A 10425-nucleotide genomic window follows, 5' to 3' on the forward strand; every position below is an offset into this window, starting at 1 on the left:
ATCTTGTTGCCGAGCGAATTCGGTTACTTTCCTGCGTGCACTACGAACAGACCGCGAGAAATCTTCGTGGACAAAAAAACCTATTGATTTCAACTTGCTAGTAGCCGCCAGTACCACTTTGTTTTCCTTAAACAAGGTAAAACGTGGAATAATTGGCCCCTGTTTACCACCCAGTCCTAGGTGCCTGATTACCTTTACAACCTAAGTGCCTACAGCCGGGTACAACTTTAGAAGACAGGAGAGGCCCCGCCCAGATGACCGAAGCGCAGCAGCCAATTGCCTCCGCGGCTAAAGAAATAGTCCCGCTCAAAAAATTGTGACTGCCTCTAAAACGCGTATCTCTCGATATAAATAGTATTTGTGTATCTTGATGAGTGGTTTGGTAGCCGCCGTGGTGGCTGAGTGGTTATGGCGCTCGGCTGCCAGCCCGAAAGACGCGGGTTCGATCGTGGCCGCGGCGGTCCAATTTCGATGGAGGCGAAATTCTAGAGGCCCGTGTGCTGTGCGATGTCAGTGCACGTAAAAGAACCCCAGGTAGTCGAAATTTCCGGAGCCCTTCACTACGGCGTCCCTCATAGCCTGGGTCACTTTGGGACGTTAAACCCCCATAAACCAGAAACCGAGTGGTTTGGTAAAACTATCATGATGGAAATGCTACAGCACAAGCCAGATCGCAAGAGAAAAATAACTCCGTGCCTTCTACAACGCTGTGCGTTGTCTGCCACGGAGCAAGATCGACGGCATCGAGCGACATTCGAACGACGCCCTGTTAGACGCTCGGTTATCTTATCATACTGAGGCCAACGATCGATGATTTGCGCGCTGCGCTGGAAGCAACGAATGTTAGCGTTGGAGGTTGCTTTCGCAAATCTTTTCGGTTGGGGAACTCGTAGGTTGGTTTCATCCGCGCATGGTTTTCTCATTTATCCTGAGAATGGTTTTGCTCCATCACTTCGCCACGTCCGACGAGAAACGCAGGGGCACAGCCCTTATGAAAATGGTCTATAGACTGTCTATAGACTTTTTATAGACTTTATAGATGACCTTTAGACTTGGGATTTTTTTCAATAGACTGTATATAGAGAATCTATAGACTAAAGTCTATAATCGCCCTAATTTCCTTTTGTCTATAGATGGTTCATAGACTACCTATAGACTGAAGTCTAAAACCATATCAATTTCCTTTTGTCTATAGACGGTCCATAGACTATCTATAGACTAAAGTCTATAACAGACATAATTTTCCTTTGTCTACAGACGGTCAATAGATTATCCATAGACTAAAGTCTATAACCGCCTTATTTCCTCTTGTCCATAGACTGTCTATAGATCATCTATAGCCTAAAGTCCATAACAGACATAATTTTCCTTTGTCTATATTCTGTCAATAGATTATCTATAGACTAAAGTCTATAACAGCCTTAATTTCCTTCCGTCTATAGGTGGTCCATAGACTATCTATAGAGTAAAGTCTATAACAGCCTTAATTTTCTTGTCTATAGATGGTCCATAGAATATCTGTAGACTAGTCTGTAACAGACAAAATTTTTCTTTGTCTATAGACGGTCAATCGATTATCTATAGACTGAAGTCTATAACCGCCTCATTTCCTTTTGTGCATAGAAAGTCTTTAGACCATCTATAGACCAAAGTCTATAGTAGACATAATTTTCCTTTGTCTATAGGCGGTCAATAGATTTTATATAGACTAAAGTCTGTACCTGCCTTATCTCCTTTGTCCATAGACAATCTTTAGACGATCTATATACAGACTAAAGCCTATAACTGCCATAAATTCCTTTCGTCTATAGACAATCTATAAACCATCTATCGACTAGTCTATAACCGGCTTAGCAGCCATTTGTCTATAGACGACCTATAGACAATTTATACACCAAAATCTCTAACCGCCTTAATTTCCTATCGTCTATAGACAATCTTTAGACTGCATATAGACTATTGTCTATAGACCTATTGTCTATTGTTTATAACAATCCTAATTTTATCTAACAATTTATACACTGCCTTTCGACTAAGTCCATAAAATATCCATTTCTTTTCGCACTGCATGCTGAGTAAAACTGCATCGGGCCGCCGCGGTGGTTAAATGGTTATGGCGCTCGGCTGCTGACCCGAAAGACGCGGGTTCGTTGCCAGACGCTTTGGTCAAATTTCGATGGAGGCGAAATTCTTGAGGCCCGTGTGGTGTGCGATGTCAGTGCACGTTAAAGAACCCCAGGCGGTCGAAATTTCCGGAGCCCTTCACTACGGCGTCCCTCATTCCCTGAGTTGGCTTGGGACGTTAAACCGCCACGAACCAAACTGCATCGGGTGACCGCAACTATTGTCAGAGTCCTCCGCTTCCTTTGCTATTTCAGGAATAAAAAAATACCGTCCAACGGCAATGCAATACCTTCCTGTATATTGTTTTTAGAAGCTTTGAAGAGCTAATTTTCCTTAAACCGCGACGTATATTGAGAATATAATTCAATAGTCTTTAATGCTGACAGGTAGAGCGAGGAAAGGCACCCACTTCTGAAGTAAGGGTGCTGCAAACTGTACTACATCAAACGAACATGTACACGCTCTCCCTTAAAGGAATCGCTCGAGAATATACATCGCTCTATCGTTACTGTCCAACACGCTTAATTAAGGAGTATTTAATCAGTGACTGTACATTTATTTCTCCTTAAAACCTCCTGTAAAATAAGGGGGAACAACGGGGGTGAGAAATCAAGGATGTGCCCATCTCTCAGAAACATGATTAGAAGAGCCTCAAAGATCATGGTTCTCTGCGGAATTAAGATATGCCATTTATACCTTTGCAGTTTGCCTTCACGTGAAAAAGTGCTGCGACTCAACAATGAGAAACCCAGTATATTTTCGTTCTTCACCGTACACCTGCTGCATCGGAGGCGATAACACGCTGTTGTCCATACCAGTTTTCCAAACACGAGCACACGCCAAAAAGACGTTATGCTATGCAGCATTATATTTATTTGAAAAGGGCGCCACATACTATTCGATGGGAGATGCGGCGCGCATGGAATAAGTAGTAAGGTACGGACACACTGGCGGCAAGACGCGCGCGGCACGCCGCCGGCGGCGCGCCGCGTGCCGCGAAACCTGCCGCAAAGGCGGTTTGGTCTGCCGCGCAGAGGATGGGTCGAGGAGCCATTTTCGGCGGCTTGCCGCGTGCCGCGAACCAATGAGAAACGTCCAGGCTTTCTCCTAGCGCCACCTCTTGGCTACTGCCAAAGTTAACTTCCAGCGGCGGCGGCAGAACCACGATCGACGACCGAGCGCTCCGAGCCAGCCGCGACAAACAGCGCTAGTGCTTTCTTCTCGTGTACATCCACGTGGCAAAATGAATTTCAACCGGGAGAACATGATGGAACAATTTCTGGAGACTGTTCGCGTGTTCCCCTTTGTGTACGACAAAACTCACCCGGAGTACAAAGATAAGGACGCCAAAATGAACCGGTGGGCGATCATCGGCAGAACATTCGATCTGACTGGTGAGTTGTTTTCATTCTTTATCTGAGTTTCCGCTGAATGTTCACGTCGGCAGGAATGTGTGGGGGTGAGCACACTTGTTTAGAGTGCTCTAGCGGTGTGCTGCGGAGCAAATGATGTGGAATCTCGGTTTCCTACGGGCATGGTGATTTTGCTTGAGCGGTTCGCATGTCGTATCAGGCTGCGCGCTTCGTACAGCGCCGCTTGAGCCCTCAAACAAGTTGCTCATCTTTTCATTTTTCGACCTTTCTTGGTGATAAACAGTGGCATTTCTGTAGGACCGCAAGCAGCCGCAAAATTTAAAAACGTGAAGGATCGTTGGCTGAAAATTGTGTCGGCGTCGGAGGGGAGCCGGAAAAGTGGCGCCGGAGGAGAGGCCGGAAAGGTCCACACGAAGTGGACACTTTTTGACATCGTGGATGGCATGCTGAGGAGCACACCACATTATGCCGAAAGGTAAAAAAAAAGGCAACTTAGTTGCATAGCCATCTGCACCAACTCAAGCCTGGCATTGATAACTTCACTACTGTCACCTGTCCTACCATTCTTTTTAAGCTGCTTTCTTCGTGTTTAATATCTTTTTGCGTAATTTGACTGCCCAAGCGTCTGTGTTTTTAACAATTTATTTTCTCTTCAGCTGCGCTGATAGCTTCGCTATTGGTATTTTCACATTACCTTTTTCCTGGCAAGAAATCTGCAGGCTTTGCATCAAAACACCTCAAATTTTACATTTCAGGTCTTCATCAAATGTGCCCCCAGAAGAGGACATGTACGTTAAGTCTTGTTTTCATAAGTATAACTTCAGTTTATAAAGCTTCAAGTGATTTAACTTGTTATGCATCTGTGCTTTTGTGCACCTCCATTCTGACATCTCCACTGTCATCCAACAGCCCTTCCAGTCCTAGACTGGTGGCCAGGTGTGCACCTCGTAGTTTGCTTATCATAACGGTTACTGCAGCGAAACAGTTTATGTACAACATTGACATTTCATTCACCTGTGCAACTGTATATCAAGCCCGGCTGCTGCGCTTTTTCAAGAAATGTAAGCTGTAGTAATTGTGGTGTCATTATCCACCAATAGTAACAACATCCTATGTCTTTATATAATGCAGGTACTCTGACAGCCCCAATGACTTTACCGATGAGGACGATTTGAGGTGAGTGGTGATTTTCAGTTTTCCTAGCTGTGGTGCACCCCAGGTTCCATGTCAATACACCCTTTTCACCAGCCTTTCACGTTTAAGAGTGTGTCCACTCTATTATGCGCTGTTATGCTGCACTCCCATAGAAATGGATTAGTTTTATGTTGGCTTAGTTGCTGTCATGACTCGTCGCTGGTCTGCAGTTTCAAGTGAATCACACACTCAACACTGCAATGCATGGGGAAAAACTTGTGTTCTATTTAATGACTGCAAGTCTAAAAACTGCAACAAGGTGTGAAACCAAGCTTTCGGATACTAGATGAGTGTGATATGTCTTGCTCCTTTTCATAGCATTGCAAGTAGACAACATGTTTTTTGCACGACATAAATGGCAGCATTTTTATTTTTTCTATAGGCTCCCCAGCACATCAGAAGGTGCGGCATCTGCTGCTGGCTCTTCAGGGTAAGTTGGTGTTCACTTTCTTGTGTCGGAATATGACACCATAACAAACATTTTTTTGAGGCAGGTTGTCAACTTCACAAGCAGGAGCCGCTGCCCCAGATCCAGGGTAAGAAAGCTGTGCGCACTTTCTTTTATTGGAAGCAGACATACTTTTCCAGTGCATTTCTCTTGAGTCTAATGATGTGGCCTGTCCTGCAGGTCTGCCAAAAGGCGAGCATCCGATGTACCTTCCTCTCGGTACTGGCATGGTTCACATTTCCTGCGGTATTTGAATGATAATCAGTGATTGCAAGAAAACATTGTGCGGATATATTTATATGCAGGACCAAAAGAAGGCAGTCTGACAGCTTCGACGGTGCGGTGAAAGATGTCTTGGGGAGCTGCTCAGCTACGCTGTTAGAACTAAAAAAGAAAAATGAAATGCCTGCACCGAAAGATGACAGTCAAGAGGCAGCACACTGGATAGCTGCTAAACTGAGGATGCTACCACACAAAAAAAGATGTGAGGTAACATTCCAAATCCACAAGCTGCTGTATGAAGCCGAAATGGAGCAGTATGAATAAATGAAATGTAAAGTGCAAGCAATCGATAATATTTTTCTATGAAAGCAAGCAATTTCGGCTTTCTTTTGACATGATAGTGTTTGTGCATGCTGACAAGTAGTTGCCTGTTATTGGAAATTACCTGCCGTCTTGCACGGGTCACGACACTTTCCTGCCATGGCACCTGGCCGTCGCTCATGAAGTAGGATGCCAGCCTATCCCTTATCTCCAATGCAGCCCTGTAACACAGAAATGCACGAGATGTTCAACCTTTTCCTTCAGCTTATTCTGCCTGTCTGTCTGAGGTCACAGTTCTAATGGGCGTGTTTTACTCCTCGTCGTTAGCTGTACCCACTGACTTTGTTGAAAACATGAAATACGCATGTATTTTTGCACTGCTACAATTCTTAACGCAAACTCTAATGAACAAGATCTTATGTCGTGTTAAATGATCAAGTTAAATCAAATGTTTTGAATGTTTCGCTGTTTGTTATCGATGAGCTTCAATTGCTTTAATGTAAATAAAGCAGGAAATGCAAACTATTATTGATTTCATGCCGTCATGGAAATAATAGTTACCGAGCAGAGTGGTACCCCTGGTCTATCCATCCAGGAAGGGCACTACTGTCGTTCCTCCATGCCCCATTTGTGACATTTCCCTCCCAGTCTTCATGGTCAACAAATCCAGGAGGGTTGTACGTTGTTCTTGAAAACATCGAATCTTTCATTAGAAAATTGTGGAGCGCCACACATGCCTTTACAATGTTCTCGGTGGTTTCTTCTGACGCTCGAAAGGGTCTCTTCAGTATTCGCCACCTACTAGCCAGGATACCAAAACTGTTTTCTATGAGCCTCCTTGCACGACTCTGCCGGTAATTAAACACTGCCCTCTTCAAGTACTCGCTGTACTGGCTGACCCTGTAGGCATGAAGAGCTAGAAAAAACAAAAGGTCAGGGCATTAAAATTGCAGCAAACATGTACATACTTAGATGAAGAAGGCAATGGCACTAATTTCAAATCATTGAAATAATTGGCAGCTCTGCGCACCCACTGAATACAACTTGAAAAGAAAAAAACTGTTCCTACATCTTATGTCCTCTGGGTGCCTGTTTCTGGTGCGGACAATTTGAAATGCTACATAAACTGATAATATAAGGGTTTTTATTCATTTTTTGCATGCTTAAGTTGTGCTAAAGAAATGCTACATAGGGCCCCTTTTGGCTGCATTGCACAACTTGAGATTTTCGTATATTATCCAGTCAGTAAAACAGGTTAAATAGTGCTCATGCATTTGCTTGCAGTCATTCAACTAAACCATATATGTCAACATTACATTTTATTACTGCATCATGTTATTGCTTTCATACAAAATGCAACATAACATGTAAATTATCAGTAATAAAACTATTTTAATACACTCATATTGCACTGCATACACGAAATTTAGTCCTCTGAACCATTTTTTTTCCATGCAGAAACTAAACCTTTCCTTGTAAGACTTGCTATATACTTGCATGCAGGCTAGACTGGATTTGTAAATTTTTTGTAGAAATTGTTTGACCATTTTTGCCGTATGTATGCATTGCACGAAACTGTATCTGCTATGGCAAACAGCGGCAGCAGTAACACAGTACAGCTGCATTGATATTTCATCTCGGCAATCAGAGGAAGATGTCAGCATTAAAAGTAATTGAAGCAACTTGCCACGTCGAGGATAAGGCCGCATGAGGTAAGGCTTCAATGGAGAGGCCTCGTCGCCCACCATCAAGTATGGTATCAGTCCCGCTGAGCCCACTGTTGCTGCTGGGGGGATCCCAAATCTGCGCTCGCCCAATATATGCATCAGCTTCGTTCTTAACAAAACTCCTCCATCGCTTTCTCCCCCGTTGTGGCCAACGACCACATACACAAATCTGAAATAAAGCAAGAAGTTTCAGTGTAGCCCATTTAGCATCTGATGTAGCACATGACTTTCTCCTTGCTCCTTCTGAAGTCACTACTGCGTTCAAGTCATGTAAAGTCATTTCTGTGCTGCATTATAGTTTGACTAAATATACATGCCACACACAATCACAATTCAGAGATTGCCATTTTAACATCTGCTGCTATTTGCGCAGAATCAAATATGTTTACTGTCAACCTACATGAGCAAACCATTGCAATCATACACCTGTCTACGCTATGCTCCTTAATTCGTCATGTAACTTACACCACTGAACTGTCCTCTTTTCTTTCAGTGCATACAATAGCACTCTCTTTCAATGAATATAATACACTGTTTTCATGATTCACAAGAAAAATGCACCATACCTATAATGTGCATCGCATGTTGCCATGAGGACTGTGCTGAATGACTTTTTGTAATTAAAGTTTCGTGACCCTGAATTTGCAGGACATTCAATGCTCACATGCTTGCCATCAATACATCCAATGCAGTTGGGAAAATTCCATTCGACAAGCATGTCTGTGGCAATCTGAAAGAGTGATCGGGAGGCAATATAATATGAGACTGTGACAAAACAATAGCGTAGTAATGCATAAGGCAACCTTTAGTTGTCTTATGCATTATGAGATGCAGGAGTTCAACACATTTGAAAAGTCGGTACGCAGGCGGCATTCGGAAAGCCAGTAGCATAACAAATGAGGTAAAGAAAGGCAAGCTGGACGCTTGTCAACACTATAAACCCTCTCCGCAGTAACAAAACGGACTGCAGTGCATTTACTTTTTTCCATTCTTCTGCTGTTTGTGGAAATCTTACATAGGATGGCTGAAGTATTTCCCATAATGCAGCACAAGTCTCCCTTGCGATCATTCCAGCCGTTGATCGTCCTGTCAGGAAGTTGAACGACAAACTTCTCATTGTGTCGCCGTTTGCGAGAAATCTGAAAAGCGTATTCTCATTACATACGTCTCAAAGGATAAATGAGGAGGGGGGGGGGGGATGAGTTGCATCACAGTGCTCATGCGGTATGTTTTACACAATATTTTCCGAGGGACCGCTGATCAGGCACTGTGACGGGACAGTACCGGGTCACGGACTTTCGCATTTACCTTACTGTCATGGCAAGTCGATCGTGTGCGGATATCGACCGCCTGAACGGAGTGTCCTGCCGCTCAATCACAGGCCGAACTAGGTGGAGCAATGTGTCGAACGAGCTCGGCGGCATCCGAAGGAAGCTATAATCAAGAATCAAAGACATCACTATCACGTCACACACACGGCACACTACGCGTTTGAAAAGGTTGTAATCACTCACTCTCGGAAGAAGCCTTCATCTCGGGCGCGCAGCCGGGGAAGCAAAGCATTCGCTTGCCCTTCAACGTCTCGGTAGCGCCAGCAGGGGTGCACCCAAAACCTTCGTCTGCGTGCCTTTTGCGCGCGCCGCCGTCGCAACAGCAGGGAACACACAATGACCAAAACGCTCATCGTCGTCAGAACATCGTCGTCTGCACCTGCCATTGCAGAAGTCAACGCGATCAGCGCGGTTGATGAGGGACGAGGAGCTGGTATGTGGTCTGTTTACCGAGCAAGGAAAAAGCGCGCGAGAACCGCGAAATCTCGCCTATGCTCGCGCAGTTCGAGACAAGGCGAGATCAGCGCTGTCACGTGACTCCGTGGCGGCCGCCGCGCGCACAACCAATGTGGCCTCTCTGCCGCGCGGCGTTATTGCCACCGGCGGCGTGCCGCGCGCGTCTTGCCGCCAGTGTGTGCGTACCATTAAGGTTTCTGTTTTGGTTTTCGCGAAAGTAATAAGTGTTTTAAAGCGCGAGTGGAGAATTTATGCTTTAAACCAAAGGCCCTTTGTGTTCTTGGATGCTAGAGCAAGCTACACTAGGCAAGAGTGCAACCAATATAGACATGACCGTGAAATTGGCTTGTTTCACTTTTTACCCATTTTGCCCGGAGTCGGCGGAAAATCATCCGGGCAGCAAACGACCGTGTGCGCCGGTGTGTCGGCGTCGGCGGAGTTTTCTCTCGTGGGTTACGTTTTGAGTGAAATTCAACTTAATCGTCCACTTACTTAAGTCTACACGATTATTTTTATTCATTTGGTCTCCTTAGCCACTCTAAGCAGTGCTGTGTGTGCAGAGCAGATTATGTTCGCAGCGACAAACTTCCTATCCTCGTTTTTAAGCGGCGTTTGTAAGCACGTTTGTGTGAGCAGCGGCAGCCGCCATGTTCTCGAATAATACGCTTACGTCTGTGCCGCTATGTCTTTCCTAACGCGCGGAAAGGCACGCGATGCGAAACCCGGGACGGTAAGCCCTCCTCGCGAGCTCTCTACTGGCTTTTCCGTGTTGAAAGGTAGGTGCACAGCCAGAAATATCGCTTAGCCCGTGAGTGAAGGCCGAAATGAAACTATGCGTTAGAGCCGTGTGAGCAGGATTAAAGCCTGTTTCACATGGTGCGACGGGAACGAAAAATTACGGCCCGGTCGCACTGCCGTTGCAACGGTAATCGCAGCCGCCGTTTCACATGCCAACGATTTCTGTCGGTGCCGTCGGCACCCTATCGTCGGTGCGGCCTTTCAGTGGACGAAAATTCTTCGGCTGCAATAAATGTCAAACATCGTGGCAGGCGTTGATTTCGTAATCATGAGTAATAATATTGAGCCGTGATGTATTATTAAGGTCAATAAAGCCTGTTTCACATGGTGCGACGGGAACGAAAAATTACGGCCCGGTCGCACTGTCGTTGCGACGGTAATCGCAGCCGCCGTTTCACATGACAACGATGAATTCAGTCGGTGCCGTCGGC

The 10425-nt window shown here is 45.2% G+C and overlaps 2 protein-coding genes across 2 annotated transcripts; one reads left to right on the forward strand and one right to left on the reverse strand.

The window, feature by feature from the left end:
* Positions 1-3173: 3173 nt before the first annotated feature.
* On the forward strand, positions 3174-5808 carry LOC144104195 (uncharacterized). Its single transcript, XM_077637066.1, has 8 exons — positions 3174-3518; positions 3795-3972; positions 4253-4285; positions 4629-4673; positions 5074-5121; positions 5186-5227; positions 5320-5358; positions 5445-5808. The coding sequence occupies exons 1-8, from the start codon at positions 3368-3370 to the stop codon at positions 5683-5685; spliced, it is 777 nt and encodes a 258-aa protein (XP_077493192.1). The 5' UTR covers positions 3174-3367; the 3' UTR covers positions 5686-5808.
* Positions 5809-6532: 724 nt separating this feature from the next.
* LOC144104196 (uncharacterized) lies at positions 6533-9214 on the reverse strand. Its single transcript, XM_077637067.1, has 5 exons — positions 8924-9214; positions 8718-8843; positions 8389-8548; positions 7370-7578; positions 6533-6598 (listed from the first exon to the last, which is right to left on the reverse strand). The coding sequence occupies exons 1-5, from the start codon at positions 9124-9126 to the stop codon at positions 6541-6543; spliced, it is 756 nt and encodes a 251-aa protein (XP_077493193.1). The 5' UTR covers positions 9127-9214; the 3' UTR covers positions 6533-6540.
* Between the last annotated feature and the right edge of the window lie 1211 nt (positions 9215-10425).

The sequence above is a fragment of the Amblyomma americanum genome, chromosome 9, assembly GCF_052857255.1.
Source record: "Amblyomma americanum isolate KBUSLIRL-KWMA chromosome 9, ASM5285725v1, whole genome shotgun sequence".
Classification (NCBI taxonomy): domain Eukaryota; kingdom Metazoa; phylum Arthropoda; class Arachnida; order Ixodida; family Ixodidae; genus Amblyomma; species Amblyomma americanum.